This window comes from Acyrthosiphon pisum, chromosome X (genome assembly GCF_005508785.2).
Source record: "Acyrthosiphon pisum isolate AL4f chromosome X, pea_aphid_22Mar2018_4r6ur, whole genome shotgun sequence".
Lineage (NCBI taxonomy): Eukaryota > Metazoa > Arthropoda > Insecta > Hemiptera > Aphididae > Acyrthosiphon > Acyrthosiphon pisum.
Genome location: NC_042493.1, coordinates 1,329,684 through 1,353,334, shown reverse-complemented (window position 1 = coordinate 1,353,334; position 23,651 = coordinate 1,329,684). Strand labels below are relative to the sequence as shown.

Genomic DNA, 23,651 nt, shown 5'->3' with positions numbered 1-23,651 from the left:
TCATTATAGTTAGAAATGGCAGGTACTTTATATATTTGTTATTTTAAGAACTAAAACAGAAATTCAAATTAAAAATTAAAACTGTTAGAATCTAAATTGTCGAACCGCAACCGAAATAAAAACGGTTCAATTCCTAAACTTCAATTACTTCGGATTAGGTAATAACTAGAATGCTAGATTATCGATATTATATAATATACGTACTTAGATTTAAATGAGATCTCATAAAATTGCCGTCAATTTAAAATGACAACGCGAATGACGCTTATAGAAACGAAGGACCAATATTTGATTTCAGAGGATCATACAAGTTATAATTATTAAACAAATAACCAAAACTTTATAATTAAAAACAAAGTATTTTGTGTACACAAATTTAATTTAATATCCACCAATATGATTGCTGTCAATTTTGTATTCATATAATATTAAATTAAATTATTGCAGTTAATGCACAGTTTAAAGCGCATGGTCGACTTAAGACACAGTCACGTGAAATATAATATACTCACAAATATTCTAGCAAACGAGGCAATCACCTCGACCTTATACTCAACCACATTACTACCAAGACGTAAAAATAAGTATAAACATACAAACTACTAATATGTGGCAAACATTCTGGGATGTAATATCAATCTCAAACAAATTAAAATCAATTAAAAAGAAAATCACTGAATGGTATACTCAGCCCAACGCCTTTGAGACGTTCCGAAATTATCAATACAAGAACAAGAATCGGTCATACCATCCTCACCCACGTACATATTATCATAGAACAAGAAGAACAACCTGTTAGCCAGTGCAACGAACTGCTCTCAATCAAACACATATTCTTTCTTAGATTGGCCGCTATTTGTCAACGTAAGAAACATCCTCAACCAACTTTCATCGATTGAGGAAGCACTAGGAGAACACAAGTACGCAATACACACTTGATCCATAGTTTCTTAAAATCCATCGGCATCGACACAAAAATGTAATACTAAGACAAAACTACATAACTAACAAATATAATGTGAATATATAATACTGTGAAAACCACTAATCCCATAGTCGTGTAATCTCAATTTATAACTTAATTATCCATTAATAATAATGTAATCACAACCGCAGGCTAATGTCCTAGCTGTTGAAGCATTTATTCTCAAAAAAAAATATATATATATAAGTACTCACAGTTCCATGATGAGATACACCTTGGACTTGTCTTCGAACGTTTCCAACAGTTGCACGATGTTCGGATGAGTGAGCCTGCAAAAAAAAAAAAAATCAAACACGTTAGATCAATCGTACACGGTCACCTCCGATGAATTGTATCGTATCGACGACAATGTTATATCAGTCGTTTTGTTATTTTGTAAGATCGAAGAGAGTGGTAACTCATTATGATATATTATTACATATACCAAAAGTATACAAAGCGTTTTTGCCGTATGGCAGCCCCAGATGGCCCGTGCACAGGGATTTAAATCAGTTTGGGGGGGGGGGCAGTACAGCGTATTTAGTAGGAAAGTCGAAAATAAAAAAAAATTAAATATTACACTGCACGACGGTATAATATATTTAAATAAGTATTAATCACGTACGATGGCAATTGTTCATAAGTACAATAATTTTATCAACACAAAAGTCAAAATCGATCAATGTGGATCTCGTAATTCGTTAAGTTCTCGAAATTTGTGGAGAATAAATCGAATGCAGTGCGGGTCAACCAGTTGTGTGTTCGGAGAAAAGAAAAACAAATTCGAGAATTTTTAGAAATTTATTAGAAACGTTGAATAATAAAATAAGAATAATTACGATTGCTGATTCGCCACCATCACAGATATATTGTTTAACAGACATGGTTAACAACAGATATGGTTAGGTATAGGTAATTAATAAAACGAATTAGCAGACTTCCGCACAATTTTTGGATTTGGTCGTTAATAACGAAACAAAAACCACTTAAACAACTCCTAAACAAAATATTAAATTTTTTTATTTGCATGATGATACTTAATATTAAGCAGTTTGAGTAAAAGCCAAAACATGCAATTACAATGTATGATTAGACCGTTCATGAATTATGAATTAATATGCTTCTTTGAATTTGAAAGTAGTTTTGATATTTTTAAATTCATCCAATTAATAAAATTAATTTTTTGTTTTTGAAAACAAAACAAAAATTGAAAATGCTCTGAAAATATAGACTGTTGTTGTGCCGGTACATATACTGCAATCAGTAATTACTGTACCAAGTTTAGTTCAGTTTTGCATGCTGGTCACTGAAGATTATCTAATTATCTTCACAAAAATAGGTGATATGAATACAATGTGTTGATAATTTTATATTTAAAAATATAGAGGTAAAATGTTACTTTTTAGCACTTTAAAATGCACTCAAAAACGATAAATATGCGCAATAAATTAGGAAATATACAAAATAAAATGTTTAAAAAATCTTTTACATCTTCTTATTTGTATATAGGTATTTTAAAATACATTTTTACTATAATATAATATTACGAATTTATAATATTGTATAATACGGTGAATAGATAGATATGGTAGGTCTAAGGTTCTCACCGCTCAGAAATTAGGTAAGTACCATTCCTTCGTTTATAATTTATAAATATAGGTACGGCAATTTATCAACCGATACAGCATATATTATACTTATCGCTTGTTTGCTACAGCAACGATATATTGTATACGAATATTGATGGTGAATAATTGATGTAAATAAATAGATGCGGATAAACCACAGTTTTCGTGATTATTTATAAAAAAAAAAATGTGAAATATTCAAGCAATCGTCCCACTCGTCTGTGCATATAATAATATGCGTATAACAATAATACCAGTAAAAAATATATGTATGGACGTGCTGCAGGTCGGTGATGGACCGTCCTCGAAGAATAATAATATATAGTAATGCGATATCTGGCCGGCGGTTCGTCCAAAACCAAACGAGATTTTCGATGTGTTTCGTGGACGTGCCGTAAATCTCCACCGGGCTGATAGTAATAATACACCGCGGGGAACACTGGAAACGACCTATATAATATATAGGGCCACCATAAATTTTCCGCAGCCGCCGGAATATCGTTTACCGAAAATAAAAAATATGCGCAACTAAGTCGTCGGTGGGTCGAGGGGGGGGGGGGCAGACAATATCGCAGCGCCTTTTAAACGGCAAATAGTGGCAACGATTCGAGCTCGCAAAAAGGCGATATTTAAATCCTGGGGCCACATCGAAACGGTCGTTTTTCGCGCACACGCTTTTATATTATTATAATATTGTGTGCGTGGTAATTTATTATGCGGTCGCCACTCGCCACCTTATCGCGGGGTTCAGATTTTCTCGGGGACGTTAAGGCGACGCCGTAAATCCTCCACAAACGGCGTATAATACAAGGGACGTATATAATAATATTACCTACCTACGTCGTGCGGTTGAAGAAAATATGATTTTAGTACCTATATAGTATTTTTTATATAATGTTATGTTGGTACACACCTGAAACGGCGGAAATCTAGTGAAAACCGAGTGTGCGCCGAATCGTGTATAATTCGCGGTAAAACACCGCAATTTCCAAGTATCGGATATAACGAAATTTGGTATTAAACTTGAACTGTTAGTGTGTATGTGTGTGTGTGTGTATGTGTGTGGAAATTATATTAAAATACTTAACGGTACTGATTAGAAAGTTTGGAATATTTGAATAACTTTTAACCACGCGCGAGTTGTGTCTGGACTGTGAAATAGGTACTTGGACGGAGGGAAGATCTAAGCTTCTTTCCGTACTCGTTGGAAATTCCACCATTAGGTTTATTAGTGTTTGACCGTATTGTGCGCCACGGGTGGTGCAGATAATATGATAGTTTCCACCCTTGACATCGTGAGGTGTATCGGATGGTGAGCGTCGAGTGTACTATTCTGAATAGGTCGATTATTTTTTTCTCGTTTTCCGGAGAAATATTTTCAAGGAGGTCAGGATATTATTGACCTTTAGATTTGGTTTATACTTTGCGGGGAAAGTTTTTCTCGAGAGTGAGGTTTTTCATAGCTTTTTTAACGTCTAAATATCATAAACTATTGGAGGGGCGGGAATGGGGGAGTTTATCGACCATGGTTAGGTATATCGTGAGTTGACTATATTTAAGACGCAAACCACAGATACGATCATATTCTCCTATACTCATCCTCCGAAATAGCAGGCATAGATGCGGAAATCCTATTCAAATCGACTACAGCATGATGTATACACACACATATATATATATATACTGACTGCGCCATGTAATATTCTTTTGGACGTTTCCCGTTTATTTAATTTATAGACTTTTAATTAGGTTCATCACACAAGACTTTATTTTAATTCTTAAAACAATTACAACATTATATTGAATACAAAGTGTTGAGCACATGGTTATGATCAGTGCATAACAATACAACTAACTATATTTCTTACTAGTGAAACAGAGAGAGTGTTTTAGGTTATGTACAAAACAAAATATAATTTAACAAAATACAACATTAATAATTAATAATGATAACATATCACAAAAATAATATATTTGTTATTAAAAATGTAACGAATTTTGGAGGCGACAGTTTTTTATATTAATAATTTCTTTACATATTTTTTTTAACGGCCAAAAGCGTATAGTTGGGTACCTACTTCATAGAATAACTTTGTTTTTGTATCACTAAGAATTTTACCTTATTAATTGTACACTTTGTATAATTCGCGTAATTTATTATATTATTCTACATTTTGGCGATGGAATCTCCTTAGAGTGTTCGACGTGGTAACGGCGGTTAAGATATTATAAAATATATAATACCTTAGCCATAATATCGTAATTATTATTAAGTTGTTTGAAATACTCTTTGATGTTACGATGACGTTAAAATGTTCTGGCGCTTCACTAGCTGTATTCAGTATTGGCTATTATTATAATTATCGATAGCTTTCAAAGCATGTTTTTGTATTCCGTCGTCATCGACTTGTAAAATGGCCGCAGGACAATATGCTAAAATATTAATATTGTTCATTAAAAACAGTGTAGACTCTAATTATTAAAATGCTTTTTGTCTGAGAATTTTATTATTTTCATCTCTTAACTCGCTACTTACATATAGAATCGCGTGGAATGTTTTGGTCTTCAGACTATATTTTTTTCTAAACATTTGTTCTTCGTTCAAAGGAGTTCTCCAAAAGCTCACACAAATAATTAATGAATTTCTCGTATGCATAAGACACATTATTGTGGACTTTGTTATGGAGTACCTAGATACTAGTTATAATAATTATAAAATAATTCGTCATAATAATCAATAATTATTAAAATAAAAAGTATATGAAAATCAGAATATAATATTTTTACTGTAAAGTATTAATTCTATGAAACTATTATTACAATGTGCTTAAATTACAATTATTATATAAGTAATATAGTATTATTATATATTTTTAAACATTTACTATGTTTCCTCTGTTGCTATTGCAAATTGAGCATTCTTCAGTGGTTTTCTGCTAGAACCAAGCCTGAGGATAGATTTCCATAATATAATGGGAGCATAGGTGTATATTTTTGAGACATTAATGGAATTGATCAGTTCAGAGTTTTTACTACATTTACGACCATTAGTGCAATACGTAAGTAGGCATCTACGGATGGAGGTGAAATTTGATATGTGACGGAGAGCACCCATTTTAATGAAAAATGCTAGACAAAATTACCTGTGTTTATTGTAAGTTTGAAAAAGCCCCATCCGCATAAGTACAATATCATCTATTTCACGACATGTCTAAACTCTAAACTAAACACGAAATATTTTAATGCAATACAATGTATATAATATACCTATTCTATAGAGATACATATTTGATTTTAATTAAAATTTGCCGAGGATTTGTCTTTGGTTTGGACTCGAGTCTTGCATATCGCGTACACTTATGTATCACACGTTCGTATATAATATTATATTATGTTTAATTATATGTTTGTGGTTCGATTTTAATCTTTATGTCCTATGTGGTTTTGTATGTACACAAGGGGTATAGTGTGATTAAACGCAAATAACTTAATGTTTATCATAACTTTGTTCGCAAAACACATAGTAATAATATTTCATATAATATTATGTCATGCAGGATCATCCCCTACAAACGGTTGAATAGATTTGGCACTAATTAAAGTATAGGTTCAATAATAATATGACTGTGAAATGATTAGACGTGGATATAATACATACATATACGGTAGGTATATATGGTTCTAAATTAATTATGTTATGATCTCTTTGATATTTCTACGTTCTAGATGTACGTACTAATGTGATGAAGATTGTGTAAATATTTTGAGATTTCCGTATTCCTTATATTCAGAGTTCACATGCCTAAAGTCGCTAAATCAAATAAATTCCCAACTTGACTTCTAACGAGTCCCACAGAACCGATATTGCTGTATATATTTTTACTGCTGGCTGCCACCCACTGGAACATTTACTGGTACATTCGCTGCCACAGTTTTGGAAAAAATTCAGAAGTCAAAAAAGGCCACGAAAAGTCTTGTTATGTATTAGTCTAGACTCCAGTTTAAGAAATTTGGCGACTGACCTAATCGCCACACTTTTACGGATTTCGTGAATAATTTTTATATAGCCTGCGAGCTCATAAATTATCAGGTTCATAGTTAGATAACTACAACACGTCTACACACGTCGTACACGTTCGTATGTTAATTGTTAGCTCTATTTTGGTAGTTGATACGTGGTATATACCAGGTTACGATGTGGTGCTATATGTCTGATGTCAGTGATTGGTTTTTGCGCGACGATACCATTAGGTAGGTATATGGTAGATATATAATTTTTATTGATACCTTTATGATTTCGAACACTCGTGTCAACATTAAAATAATTTAAGGCAAGTGACACAATAGTCTATATAATATATACTATTATGCGATGGGAAGTCGTAAAATTACATCATACCGAATATTGGTTTGTTGCTAATATTTTAATAGATTAGTTTTTACCGTTCGTGCAGCTGTTAGCAACGCACATGTGCTTTTGGCAAACAAAAATCGTAAAAGAAACTATATTTACGATCCAAAACGGGGACCGTGAAGAGTAATTATTATTTATTACCTACGATATTATTATCATCGGTGGTCGGTTGTTTCGAGTTTATTATAGCAGGGGCAGCAGCAGGGCTCAAATAAACCGATTCGCTTAATGTATTTTATTACTTTTCATTTTATCACACGTTTTGTCTGGTAATAATTTAATCATTGTTTGGTACGTTCCGTCCTACACGCGTTGTTTTAATCAGTTCATAAAAACTTTAACACCATAATGACTAGTGATGCACCTTTTCCTAAAAAAATATATACTCGAATTAGTATCACCTAAGGATGATCGTCGTGACACTGAGAAATATAATTTCGGGATGCTATACAACAATAACTTTAATAGTATAATAATATGCTTCTACAGAATCATAATTCATAATAATATAAAATAATATAAAGGTCCTTTATACATATTTTGAATGGTAGTCCTAATCTATTTTTGAAATGATTATCGTCAGAGTAGAACTCGGTGCAGTGCTTTTGTCGGAGGTCTGCAGCGGTTTGATCACAGGTACAATCATCTCAACAAGAATGGGACTAAAGTAGTTCAAGGAGATTGAAAAGTAATTGATAACTTTACTTTGGGTCAATGATGTTAAACACAGGTGTCCAACTACATATAGGGTCGGGATTTGAACAAAATATGATTTGTTTTTATTTTGCGGTGCTCTCGAATAACTGTTTTCAGGGCTTTCTAATTACAAAAATAGATTTTTACATCAAAAAGTTTAAAAGGATGTCTTATTTTATAATTTGAATTTTTGAATGGAATATCTTACGTACTCTGTAAGTCAGAGCAGTAGAAAATAAAGAAACATTCCATAATATTCAATTTAAATATATTATCCAAAGAAATAATGTTGGAAATATTGAAGGAAATAGTTTCACAATTTTGCACCCCATTTCGCATAATCACATGGATCGCTCTGATTCAATTTAATTTCTCTAAATTTTACAGATACTTTATCTCGGGACCGTCAGTAGGAATTTGAAAAATAAAATAAACCATATTATTTTTCGTGTAAAATGTAGGTACAACCTAATATTAGTTTGTTAATAATTATTGTGAAATTTTAATAACAATAATGTATTAGCGCCTAAATAAAAGTAAAACGATAAAATACAATAGTATTTACCTACTTGTTTTTCTTGTGTTATTAATATTCATTAAGAAATTCAAATTATGTTTTGATTTTGTTCAATTATTATCGTGTCTACAGTTATGACAGTCTGCAGAACAGTACTTTTTTTTCGCGTGAAGCGGTATCACTATAGTGTTCTGGTTAATAAATGTTCAAAAGTCGACTGTGTTATTGCTGTTAAAACTTTTTGGCATATAGTTCATTTATATTATACTAATCCCCACGAGGCCTACGTCGCACAGGCTCGGAAATAGAATTTTCGAAAGAAAGTAAAACGAAATAAGTAGTAATGCCTATAACACGCACTTTTATCTGTTTAAAGTGCGCAACACCTGAACTACAGAAAGTTCGTATTTGGATCATGAATCAGTAAAAAAGTTTGGGTAGTTGTGTACAGAGCTATTTCAACGAGATTTTAATCCGAAAGTTCGGTCGGATTTAGGACTGTGAATAAAATACACTTTGACATGGTGTAATGGATTATCGGTGCATCCGAATAATTGCATTTCCAAAAAACAAGTGTCTGAATTGCATGCAATTGTATCTTGTAAAAATTGAATTGCACGAGATTGACATACCTAATAATATAATACAATACATAATATTATTATAGAAATTACATTTTTAGCCATCATGGTTTTATTTATTAAAATGTATTCAGTATTGCTACTGCGGTCAGTCTAAAATCTGAAAACGTGTAGAAAGGGAAATTAGACTTAAATCGTTTGTGCCAACATAAATTACATTTTTTAAAGTTCTATTTAGCGATTTATTATAGCCTTACTGTGTTATATTTTTGCTTATAATTAACGATTGGTTGACAAATAAGTGAACCTATGGCTTAATGGAGATTGTTTTATTTATTCTTTCATTTTCATAAAAATCCAATCTCCAAATTTACAATTCAATTTTTTTTTTGAGTTCAACTACATAACATACCAATAAGTACCAATAAGTTTATTATTACTATAATAATAATAAGTAAATACATTAAAATTCGTGTAATTTATATTATGAATAACACGACGCCCGTAACATGCAACTGCGATTTGGATGAAACCAGGGCTATTGTTTAACTTCTACGCATGAATCGATTCTGTATCGACTGAACACAATAGTCTCAACCCAAACTTGGGAGTATTATCCATTCGTCAGCAAACGATTGTAAGCCTCGCGTATAGGACGCTGCGGAGGTATCGTAATACGCCTATTTAGTGCTCAACTTAGGTACCCAATAAACATTCCCCTAGCCCTCCCAACTAAGTCTTTGCCCCATCGGGGTGTGCGTCTTGAAATTGTAATTATATAATATTGTATAGAACTATATAGATGGTTAATTATTGCGATTGATTTGGTCGTACGGTGGTGGGCTAAAAACTTAACTTTGCAGTCATCCGGACCAATTATATAAGTTTAAGTACACAAAGCAGGTCTTGGGATTCACATTAATACCATATTATTATAAACCGCAAATCGTCCAGACTTAGAGTTGACTTTGATCACTGTTGTTATATTATTATAAGCTGCGATCCTAGAGAACATTTAGGTACCTATATACGTTAGGTGGCTTGGCGGGCAAAATATAATTTGACATTATTTCATAAATTGTTTTTTTTACTGAGAAAAATATATAAACCCATAAAATAATTTGTATTTATTCATATCAGTACAGAGTGATTCACTAAGCATGCTCACCCGCCTTTTCTTCGACGGGTATTCAAAGTCTGAATTTTGGAATTTTTAAATATATATTATACCATATTTTATTTTATTAAATATACAGAATATATTACACCATAAATCCAAATTGTTGAGATTTTTGTACTACTTAAGAAGTGTATTGTCAAACAAGTTTATGTACACAATTCGAGTAGTTTTGAGTTATTTAATTTTTTTCCACCAAAGATAATAGGGATAATAGATTTGGGAAAATATATAGGGGCTAAGGTGAGTTGAACACATTAGTAATTATTAATTAATATTAATCCATCGACATTTATAATTTGTAAAATTGGTCCAAGTTTAATAAATACCAAATAGTATAACTTACCAAAATATTAAAAAAACAAAATGAGGGAATAACTGTTTTGAAATATTAACATTTAAGAGAGCAAAATTGTTACTACCCATTCCTATAGTAATAGTAATAATTTTTGTAATAACAGAACATAATATTATTACCATTATAGGCATTATAAATTTGTGCAGAACAACTATAGTTACTATTAGCATATAATATCGGGGACTTTGGCCCATCGCCGATATCAAAAAGTATTTATTTATTTTTTTTTGTTTTATGTAAGTATGTATACGTATTTAATTTTAAATATTTAACAGCAATTACTATTTATTAGGTTCTAATTTCATATCTTGCCGGTAACGTTAGTTGAGAATTTTAGATACACTGCAAACTATATTATAGCCACGACTAACGACGAAAAGGCATTTTCCAAATAATCCCAATCTACCAAAAAGTGAAATTGGCCATTCGTGCACCAAGCCACAGTTACACGTATAATGTGACATGTGTTTGCATTATATAAAATCGGAGTAGACGTTTTTGATTAAGCTACTTTATAGTCCGACGCGGTCTTGGCACTAACGAATGCGGTCTCGCAGTCTAAACGATTCCATTTTACCAGCTTACGTAGGTTAGGTTAGGGTAATATACGTCACGGATCTCGTGGTGAAAATTCAACTGCAATCGTATTCACGTTGGCATCGTAGATGAATATTATGCCCCACACACGAGATCGTCAGTGTAAGAGGTATCTACGCTGCTCATAATATAATAATAATAATAGGTACTATGTCTAGGATTCGTTTTTTGACCTATGATTATGTCTATTAAATCTGTAACAGAACGACCTAACAATTAATTATTAATTAAATAACATTAATAATTGTTCTATTATGCAATCAATATTTAAAAAAATGTTTTTATAGTCGATTGACGCTCGCACCATGTCATAAGTACAGCATAAGATGGTTGTTTTTATTTTTTAATACTGAAAACAAAAAGTTTTTAAATTTAAATATTCGAAACAGCAAATTCGTAAATATAATTTTTAGAAAAATGTTGAATGTAAAAACGTCTATTCAAGTCGATTAGTTTATCTTTTACAATTTTTTAAAATATTTATATTTTTTTGTTGTACATTAATGATTCAAAACATATGTAATAATTTCTTCAAAATATTCTTTTTAGGAATTTTCGAATATAATGTAATATATATTTGAATATATTATGTATTATCAATATAGTACAATTTTCATAATTTTTTTTAGTATCTAGTATATATTTTTCATTTTTCATTCGCCAGCTCTTTATTCTGTTATATCTTGTATAGGTATTATTATTAATTAAACTTGTGAAATTCGAATGTGTTTCGTTTAGTTATTCAATACAACTATATAGAAATATAACAAACGCTTCGATTTATGAACCAAACTGATTACTCCAAGTAGGTATTTGATAACGAAATCATAAATATTTTAACCAATCTGCATTCGATTTTAGAGTGGTGGGTTGTTATGGTTTGAATACCAAATTATTGAAATGAATAAATATAATTTTATATTTCAAATAATGTTTCAAGAACGATCTGCACTTGCAGTTATTAGTGTGAGCCACATAAATACTTATTAAGGTAATCAATAAGGTATTATATTATAATATAGTTTCCAATTAAATATTTATGTTCATGACATTACCTATATAATTGTATTATGTAATTATTAATAATTTGTTGTTCGAACCCTGTGGATATTTTTAATGTTTGGTCTAGAATAAAAAACAAAAATCGAAAGTTGGTTTTGGTTTGACCTTGAAAATCAGTGTTTATGATAACACTATACTACGGGTAAATGTACACTCAATAACTAATAAGGAACTGTCAATATGGCAGCCGAAAAAAATATTGATTCACTAGTGACCTACATGTATTAGTTACATTTTCGTTGTTGATATATATTGTAAGATTTTAACTAATTGTTTTTCGTATTTGAAACGTACCTACTTATAATTACGTGTTATAGTTAATAGTGTCCGTCTAAAGAATCAACGATGTCAACGAGGTATATTTATGACGTTTGAACGATGTTTACTACAGTCCTAAAATATCATTTATCTACTAAGTATAATATGCTATAAGCCTATAACTATCAACTATGTAGCCGATTCCCCCAAAGTTAGAATTTAAATAACATAATATCTAACATCTAAACGGTCCCTATCCAAATAATTTCTGTCCAAAAAGGTCAACGCATAAACTTAAATGTCGTAACATTAAACTAACACAACCAAACAGTGATTCATATTGTTTCATATAAATCAATATTTTACACCCGCGAACGTTGATCTATAAAATAAATTGGACGGTTTTCAGGTAAAGGGGCAAAAGTCTAATTTTGACTTTTTCAGATTTTGCATATATTTCTTGAGAAATTTTCTCCAGTGTCCACTGTTATTTACGTATTATGATTCTTTCTTATTGTGATTAATTGTAGAATGTGGTTGTAAATTGTAGTATTGGGCACTATAGTCGATTCGGGTAATATACGAATGGTCACAAGCCAAAATAAAATAAAAGGTACAGTTATTTTGTGATGCAGATAGCCACAAGTCACCAAATTAAAAGTAAAACATAGTTTTAAATATTTTTAAAAATCTATAAAATAGAAAATAAATATGAAAACCGAATATTAAATGGAATTAAAATATTTAATTTCATTAATGGTTTTTAGCTTCTCCTGATAAGTAGATTCTCTTCACTAGTGCCCGCTTTACCCGAAAGCCGCCCTTAACCATCGACTACCCCTCAGAGCCGATGTCAAGATGTGCGTGGGCACAATAATACATGCATTTCGTGTTTTAACATTTCCGTCAAAACGCTTTTCTCTCGTCGGTATTGAAAATCGCTTAGAATATTATCGTAACACCTGCAGGTATGAAACGTTTTGGAGGAAAATTATTCAAAACGTCCCTTGCATTACGCCTACGCCCGAAATATATTAGGAATACGCCATTTCTGGGAGCTATTTGGAGCAGTTTATTCGTATGATTACGCCGTCCCCGCGAGTCCGGATAGTTAGGTACTGCAGCTGCTCCGTAAACGGTATATGATATTATGGTAATATTCTATGATATTATTATGCACTACGCTTTTGGGAAATTATTTCACATTATTAACATTATTATTATTATATGTAGGAGGCATAATATTGTGAACGCTAGCGTATACACGGCATTTGAAATAATATTATAATATCGTACGAATAGCGTGAATGTGTGAGACGTACAATGCGCGAGGGTGGAAAATCGTGTTTTCCCCCTTTTCCACGTAGGTACATATTGTTATGATATATTTTATATAGCTCACCTAGAATGAAAAAAATACCGGGAAAACTAGGTGGCAAAATTTGCGTGTATATTATATACAACGTGTTTCACTTGAATATAATATTAACGCGGAATATTGGACGATATTGAAATGGACATTATAAGGAAGATAAAACATGCCACTAAAATACTCATTCTCACATTTTTTTAGTTTGCGAAATACAATGGGCACGTGTTGACATTACAAAAAAAAAATATGTGTTTAATTGTGCTCACCGAAAGCGCATTAACTGAATTTTGATAATATTCGTCTGAAATGTGTATTTTAGTTTTTCGATCTTCATCATAAATCTCCCTTTTGATCAATTATACTATGGTGATCTGGCTGAAATACTTTGTGTTAGGTACTAATTATTCATTATTATTAAGTAAAACACATTGTATATACGTTTAGTGCAGTCGTATAAACGTGCGCGCACATTGTACAATGTACAGAGTGTCAGAGTGTAACAGATAAACGTAATTAATTAACTATTATGTAGGTACAAACTTACAAAATAACCAAATACATTTTGTTCAAACCAATATTTATAATATATTTTTGTTTATGTTTAATCATTATTATTTGTCAGTGCCTAACCTTAGTAAGTTGTACACAGTATTGACGAAACTATCACATGTGTTAATTTCAGGTACATTTGTAGTTAACATAGATGTACCAGATCTGGTCATCATCGATGATCCATAAAGTGTCTGGACTCATAGTTATTTCAAACATTTTTAACTTTCTTGAAAATAAAAATAACATTATTTATTGATTTTTATTTATTACATTTCTCAAGTTTTTACTTTTTTGAACAACAACATTTCATATTTCTAAGCAGAAATTTTCGGTTACTTTGATACATAAAAATTAAATTTCTAACTAGTAGTTAATTACTTATAAGTTAAAAGTATTTTAAGTTTAAATATTCAGAGTAAAGTTGAGAAGAGTACCCAGCAAACTGTTGGTCCACTTGACCACTTCTACAACTCTACTCTGCTCATCTAAACTTTAAATAGGTACCTACTTAAAACTAATTAACTAAGTACTCGTTCAATGTATACGTTTCAAAGTAGGTATGTACTCCGAAAAATATTCTGATTTGGAATATTAATATAAAAAAATGTATCTTTACATTAAAAAAATAGAAACGATAAAATATTATAATTTTTTTTCAAAATAGCTTAAACTTTTCGAAATAATGTATTATCGGATTTTATTGAATCGTATCAGAAAAATAAAATATTTATTCATAATCTAATGCCAACAATTTAAGAAACGCTCAATTTCTTTTATCATGGTATTCGGATGAGTCTGAGGCCTTCGGGATTTTACGAAACACAAATATTATGGAATAGTATAATATATTTTGTATTATCATTGCTCATTATTATTCGTTATTGTTCGATTTGCTTTATTGGAAACGTCGTCATATAAACGTCATCGGAAGGAAGTCTATATTATATACAACCATAAGGTATTTGAAAAAGCAATGCCGTCTGAGATCGATTGTGTTCAATTATTTCGATCTCAATATCATATTGTGTACTGCACGGCATCGTCATCATAATAATATTATTGACTCGAATATCTTATAATAATATTAAATCCAACTGTAGTTGTTATCATATTTTATATGAATTTCTGTATTTCGTTGGCTCGTGATGTTTATATTTTCTTTCTGTTCAGTATTATTATATTATTTTAACATAATATAACATAATTTATGAGTAATATACATTTATATGTCACTGGAGACTGCGTGTCCTCTGTTATGAAATTCGAATCACGCAACGTCCACTGTGGGTCTAAATGTTACGTACGTTTTTCATGTTTTTTTCTCTCCGAAGACTTCATCATTATTACAGTTGTTGTTTTTTGTGTTTATATGATAAATTATTATTTGTGTCTCTTATACTAAATTGTAAGTTGAAGCCACCGCCGCGCCGGTCAGTTTTGCGTTGGTACCTTATACCTACCATAAATTGTTATAATAATATTTTTCTTTCTTCCGTTTACTATTCGAATGGAATTTATTTATTTATTCATACACAACGATAGATATATTGTATGACGTTGGATACGGTTAGAACAAAAATAATATGTGCAATAAGGATGACATTTCATTCAATTTGTCTGTTTTTGTCTTATATGGACGCGTAGGTGGTGTACTATCGGACGTCTAAAAACGAATTTACTGATTGAACAATAATAAGGTTCAGGAAAATAATACTTTGGGAAGTTGTAAGAATGTTATTTAAAACTATATCACGAGGACGATTCCGATCTTGCAGCGAGTTAGATAAATAACAGATAAATCGCATCATATGGGATGATTCATTTGACGCGAGACACTCGTTAATTCAAAAAACACCAAAGGTTTTGAAAATATTTGTTTAGCATTTTAAGTCATTACAAAAAAAAACATTTACGGAAAAGAATTATAATTTTTTTAAAGTTGTATACTCTTTTGAGTGACAACTCTTTTTCATTTCATATTCCAAAGCAGCAAATATTAGTCAGATTATTTTGATTTGTAAAACTCAATTTTCGGACAAGAAGTTTATTAGCTATAGTTACTTATCAGTCATAAATATTTAAAGTTTAGAAGACCGGAGTAGCGGACTAAAATGTTGATGGGTACCACTCTGCTGAACTCTGCTCTTCTATAGGTACTTTAAATACTTATAACTGAAAAACTAGTAACTACTCGTATAAAATTATATTTTTATACAATTAAGTATTCCAAAAAATATTCTTCTTTTGAATAAGGAATGAAAACACATACTGCCTTTAAAAAATAATAACGGTAAAAATAGTAAAACATATACAACTAAAAATTATGCAAAAGAAATATATTCAAAAAACGTGGAAAATTCTGTATAATATAAATGTCGATAAATATCATATAATATTCTATATTAATATGTATTATTATGACTGGTACGATTAAAAATATTGGTCGAAATAATGCCATGCGCCGTTCGAGGGCCTTATTCATTTTGAAAGCTAGCAAGATATGGCAAGTGCAACTTTTTATTGTTCCACGAAAAAGCTACTTATGCATATGATATAAAACAACTATCAAGCATCCCTATTGTTTCAAGGCACACGTTGTTCAGTCTTTACATTGCTATTTTTTTTCCTGTATGTGGAAAACGTCAATATTTTTGTTTTGCATGTTATTGCCGTCTAGAACGTTTATATGTCATAAACGAATATTAATAGTAAATATTATACCTACCTAACCCGGTATGAGATAGATTGGGCTCAGAGGTACTAAATACACATTTTTATAGGTTTAGATACTATAATGCTCTATAATTCAAGCTCACAAATAACTATGTGGTCCCATAATTTAATGAGTTAATACGAGAACTTAAATGAATAAAATTTAAAAATTTGTTCTTTAATAATGAATAGAACCATTCGTTGGTTTTTACAATTTACTTATTATCTATAATGGGGGGGGGGGTATATGTGATTGCACCTACAAGATAAAATGCTTTCCCTAAAATAAGTGTATATTAAAAGAAAAGCCAATGCTACATTATTTATTTTTCTGATGATAGCAATGTCATACTAGAAACATACATATAAACCGGAATAAAAATTATATTAACAAAAAGTTCTTTCTGTAAAACTACTTTTTGATTCCAAACAGAAATTTTTTATATTATGTATAATTTTTATTTCGCATGAAGTTTTGCTAGAACAAAATATACATTTAAAGGCTTCACGCCAAACAAATTTGTTTATAATTGACAATCATTAAAAATCATTCATTATGAATGAAGATAATATTACTGTTTACCTATAGTTTAAAATTACTCAATCTAACGATTTTGATCATTTAACTATATTATTTGCACACATTGGTTCTAATCCCAGCCTCCAGCTCTGACAAGAGCCAACTGGAGGTAGTGGACAGTCCATGAAAATATACCTACCAATAATTGAATGAAAAAATTACGCATGGTGTGGGATTCGAACCCTCGACCCATAACCACCAGAGTCCTGCACCACTGGCGCGCGAGCAATGGGCCATCGCGGTCTTGTCGATTTAATGTCCTGTGCACTCCTATTGGTTCGATGCGCAATTTATAGTTGTACGGTTTATGAGAAATGTGACCATGTAGCTGTCAGATGTATATAAATTGTGACAGACAAAAATATTTTGAAATTATTTACTTGGGGTTTAGTGATTATATTGATTGATGAAAAAAAAATCCTGTTCACCGCGCTACAGGTCTTCGGTGGTGCATTGTGAGTTTAAATCGTAAGGCAACAATAAACTATCTGCTTCGTAAAACAATTCTAAACGGATATTGGTAAAACCCACGCTTGATTCTATTATTGTTTTTTCCTAAGTATGCATGTTGTACTGTTGTCGGTAGTTGGCGTTTAGAAAATCTCTCATGGAAATCGTAATTGACCTCTTAAAAGTCCAGGTGGCAATCGTATCTAAAGTTGATTTCCGATCTTTAATCATGGCCACATTAGAGTTTTTGAGTTTTTGATTGCCATTACTCTTCAACACGTGTTTTCCGTAGAAAAATCAAAAAAAAAATATATATATAGATACCCTATAACTGCATTTTATCGAATAAAATAAATGTTCATTCTTCGTAGCTCTGTTGACTGTTGGGAAACAATTACGATTGTTTCTACGTTTCGTGTTGGTTGGTTTATTGTGGTTTATGGGTGGGAACCCATACAGCATAAAAATATTTCTTAACTATGGTAAGGATACTTTCAGCAAAATAATATAGTTGTAAAATTATTTTTACGGAAACTTTATAAAAATATTATGTTAACATTTTTATACAACATAATATAGTACAATATTTTGTTATCATGCGAAGATAATACTTATAAAATATTATTTGTCTAATATTAAATATTCAAGCACTAAATTATTCACAAAATATTATCATTTCCTAAATGCTGTATGGGAAGTGACTACTAAGCTACTTCAGTCGCGGGTGACGTTTGCGGCACGAGCCACACGCGAGGAACACATTTCGCCCAAGATTGAAATCGCCTTCCTGCACGAGCCACACATACTATTTTTTTTGGCACGCTTCTGCGTTCATCGTTCATGGCAAAGGTATTGCGGGGATCTATGCAACAACAAGACTGTACTACGAAAATAATATTTCACGAAAGAAACTATTTGTTTTTATTTATTTTAAGCGCCGTGCATGGAGCTGGTTATATAGTCGCGGCCAAACGAATGTGCGGTTGATGGCGCCACCCACTGCTAGGCGATATCACACTAGTGAGTAACAGCTGTTGGCGGGATATTTGAAAACAAAGTAGAATAAAGATAAAATACAATGGAACCTTTAGCACAAAGGAAGCCTACGTTCACGTAGTAATATGCTAGAAAAAAATAGTTTTATTCAAAACAAATTTGAAAATTGCGCGCTATTCATGTGTGAACGTTACCTAAAATTATGCGTTCATATTAGCCGCTGGAAAAAGTAGGTGGAGCCACCAACCGTACATTCGTTTGGCCGTGACTCTAATATGAATATAAGATGTAACTAAAACTTTATATTTTGTAAGGACCGTGGTATGGATTTCAGTGTCTGGTCGTGCAGGGGATACGCGTAATATGCGCGCCCTGCCTTTTGGAGAATTTCCATTTTGCCACGTGGCATTTTTGGGGATTTTCACTTTACCGCCCGCTGGACAGAAAATGGTCGCTTTCCAACGCTACAACCGTTACGAAAACTAAACTTTTGGTGCAGGCGTGTCAACAATTTATTTGCTGCAGTGTTCGTACAATTATTTGGAACCGAATAATTTTCCAAAATCTTCCCAGGGAGTTTTCAATTTGTTTTGGTGACATGTACATCCGATTGGTAATCACGACTTATTTATGCGTATTACACGCATGTGATAAACACTGCAGAGTTCAAAAATGGAAAAATCCTCAAACAGAAAAATATTACTCAGTACCTATACTGGTATTTTATCATGTATTATAGATTTGCACGTATCAGCTGAAAGTCGTGAACACAAAATATGTGGTCATATTTAAGATTTCAATGCAAAACCTGCGTATATTACACAATATTATAGATGGATATAAAAAATATATAAAATAAATAAATGTCAAATAGACCGTGCTGGTTTAATACTATTTTTATCTATCTTAGAGACACTCAAAAATACTTCAAATCTGCGCGTATAGTGTATAGTGTCGGCAAACAACAAGATTACGCTAACAGTTTTTTTGTTTAATTACAGGGAGACCTAGGCAGAAATGGTTTGACACGACGAAGAGAGATGTGACGAGAATTAAAGAAACACTCATCATGGTTACATCGTAGCTAATAGAATAACGGGAGGTTTCGGCAGAGTATCTAAATGCCCCGTCGTTTTCATATGCCAAAGAAGAAAAATATAATAATATTATAGGTCGGAATGCGCTGGCAGAGAACGCAACAAGTGTTGGCGGCGGCGGGAGAAAGTTTTCGTGACACTTTGACTTGGCTTTTTTCACTGCCACCCTACGTATCGTCAGCTGCATATATTGTCATATTATATAGTACGCCACTGAACCGTGCAAGGATACGATAATAATATACTGCACGACCAACGGTCCAGCATGCCTTTTAAGTGAGTGATCATAATATTACAAAAGGCTGGGCAAGTTAATGCAATTTTTTAACTGAGTTAAGGAATGTTAATAGAACATTTTTTCAAAAGTTTAAAGTTAATAACTGTTTTTTTAACCCAATTATAAGTTGAAATTTAAAATTGATATAGAAACATATTTACTTACTAATTTAAGTGGAGTCAATTTTTTTTTTTAAATATACACATTTCCAATGGGTACATAGGTAGTTAAGATAGTAAGATGATAAAAAAAAAAATAAACAACAGTGGTCACAGACAAAACATTTACTTTAACAGTAATACCTAATAACTGAATAAGTAATAACTTAATTATCTCATCGTAATGACAAAAATATTTTATAATTTGTTCTTTCAAGAATTGTACCAATTACTTACTATTTATTATTATTATTATTAATTAATAATAATTTTATTATATCAACTATTCAAAACTTGGATTTGAATGACAACAACTCGTTATTTATACCAATAAATAATATTAAAATAAAAATAAAAATCAATAACCCGAGTTAATAAAAATTAACTGTAAATATTTAATTTAAAACTTAGTTTTAACTTATCAACTAACGCTTAAGCCCAACACTGGTTTCACGACTCTGGGTTTTGTAGGTCATCGTATGTTATACACTGCAGTTAGTTAACATAACAATATCATCATTTTATTATGCATTTATTTAAATTTAAATTGTTTATATTTATAGTTTAGGTACTAATTAATTGCCGTAATTTCAAATATTTAGGCCATTAATGCAATTCGCGAGTGGTTTCTGATTTAATGATAATATTTCATAGTCTATGATAAATAAGTTTAGTTGATATGGAGGCTTATATTATGGTTATACATAATATTGTACAAAATAAGTGTAATATTAAATCTAGTACCTACCTAGGTACGTCTTACTTTGTTACACTCTGTATAGAGGGCATCAACGTAGAATGTAAAGTATGAAGTTTTAGTCATTTTTAATGATAATATATTTGAATTAGAATGTCAAAATTGGTTTTTGATAAGAAGAATCTTACAATAAAATTGATTTTTGAAAAATTACAAATTTTCCCAATTCTTATTTTTTGTAAGTTTATTGAAGAACTTTGAAATTAAAATACGATGGTCAAAGTCGAATTATACAACCCACATGTGAAACTTTGAATAAACTTTGAAGATATTATTTTGTAACTTGTTTGTAACGTATGTGTACCTATTGATTGATGTACATTATTAGTATTTTTCTAATTAATACAAACACTACACAACCATCAGTAAGGTATTTACTTATATTAACATTTGTTTTATATTTCTTTATACTTATATCAATATTATTTAATATATTGTGTACTTAACTTTTATTATCTGGTAAAGTTTATAGTTTTAATGAAGTTAGAATGATTTTACTAAGAACCTTAAAAAATCGTCATACACATAATTTATATTAAACAAATAATATTTTTTTCTTTGAACGTATTACCTACTAATTACTATTACTTTTGAGTATAACGTTTTCAAAGACTTTAATACGATAATATAAAGGATGTTAATATGAGGTTAAAAATTTCTTATGAGCACGAGGGAAATTAGATTTGAAAAAAAAATCTATAAATTATTATTTAATATTCTCTCAGGGAAACTTCTCGTCACCTAAATACAATGTAATTTCGCTGCAAGAGAAAAATATAATGTTTTTATTTCTTCTAGTCTCTTTGCAGTAATAGTCATACTTTTTGTCATTCCCCCGTTATGAAATAATAATGTACTTCAAAGCGAATACCAATGTTTAAAAAAAAAAAAAATATTTATAAATTCCGAATTTTACTTCACGACTTGTGATTGCGGTCCCGTCATTTGTCGTGTTTTTTTTGTACGGAAACTATGCCGTGTCGTCGTACTAATTATCGAGAAGAAAAATGCGTTTTTCTTTCTTTTTAAGTACCTGAATAAAATTATTAATTGGATTCCACGTTACGTTTCACCGAGCCGTTAGTTCAAGCAAACCATTCTAATTAAGTCACTAGGTATATTATAATTAAAACATGAACATCTCTGATTATATTTGTATAACACAGCCCGTTTTATAATCATTATGGTGACACAGGAATAAACTATATTAGCGTAAAAAAAAATTAACCATAATTAAAATATGATATATACATATAATATAAGTCTTGATTTCCAGGAGTGTATTATGGGGGAGGGGGGTCCCCACCGAAATGCCTGGTAAAATTTTCAGAATAAAGTGTTTTATATTATGCATTGGTAAAAATCAATTACAATATCGTTTATTTCTGTTGTTATCTATTACCATTTTATGATCGATTTCAAATTGATTCTGCTAGGTATAAAATATTTTATAATCCGATATTTTTTCAACATTTAATTCCTTATAATTTTACATTTTATTATTATTCATTATTTTTACTTGCCCCTTACTTTAATTTTGTTTGTGCAAAATAAGTGTGGAACACGAGACAAAAAATTACTGGACCATAAATTCCTCTCAATTTCCTCACAATTTTTTAACTCTCTTATTTGACAGATGCACAATAACTTCAATTTTCTTGCATACCCTGTTTTCGTAGACACACGGTGTGTAATTATACTACCTCCATCGGGTATATAAATAAATTAAAAAGAAAATCGAATTTCAAAAAACTGATTTACACGTAGGTTTCGAGAATAAAAATAAACATTCTGTACTGTTGCTATCGGCCAAACTATCGTGCAGATTTATAGGCCTGACTGTCCATCCATCCCATTCACCACCCACTTAACCGGACACTTTTATACCCTCGTTTTTCATTTCTCATCTAGGTTTAAACTTGAAATCCTCGACTACGACGACAACAACGTCTACTCTGTAAAGGCCGGTAAAGCGAAATGTAAATGATTGGACCGTTTTCAAACTCGGCACACGGAAACATCGCGAATCGTCCGAATCAACGGTGCCGTCTGGAATTTACAGACCTAAAGCTGGATTACAAAATGTTCGTGTTGGTCAGGGTCGTTATCAGAAATTATTGAATGAGTGGTCTGCTCCAAATTTCTAAATTAACTTAACTTAATTCTTAAAACGAAAAATTAATTCGTTAATTTCACGTTAATTAAAAAAGAAATTTAGTAAGTTAATAGTTAAGTAAAAGAAAAGCAAAAAATAACTAGTTAAGTTAAAAAGTTAAAATCGAATTAAGTGTTTAACTTTTTAACTCATTAATGTCCAGTTAGGGCACTATAGAACATGTTTTATAGTGCCTTAGTCCAGTCTGTTATAATTTATAAGCCCATTATACTTATCTATCGTAAATGGTATATATATGGATCGTGTTTTAATTATATAAATAGCTTAAAATA

The 23,651-nt window shown here is 31.0% G+C and overlaps 1 protein-coding gene across 3 annotated transcripts in view; it reads right to left on the bottom strand.

Annotated features, from left to right (window-relative positions):
• Positions 1–23,651, bottom strand: part of LOC100166878 (calcium/calmodulin-dependent protein kinase type 1) — a 455,364-nt gene that overhangs the window by 62,522 nt on the left and 369,191 nt on the right. For all 3 annotated transcript variants that reach the window (XM_016801012.2, XM_016801013.2, XM_008180600.3), the window contains one exon: positions 1,180–1,254. In XM_016801012.2, coding sequence (XP_016656501.2) covers positions 1,180–1,254 — 75 coding nt within the window. The remainder of the gene's footprint in view (positions 1–1,179; positions 1,255–23,651) is intronic.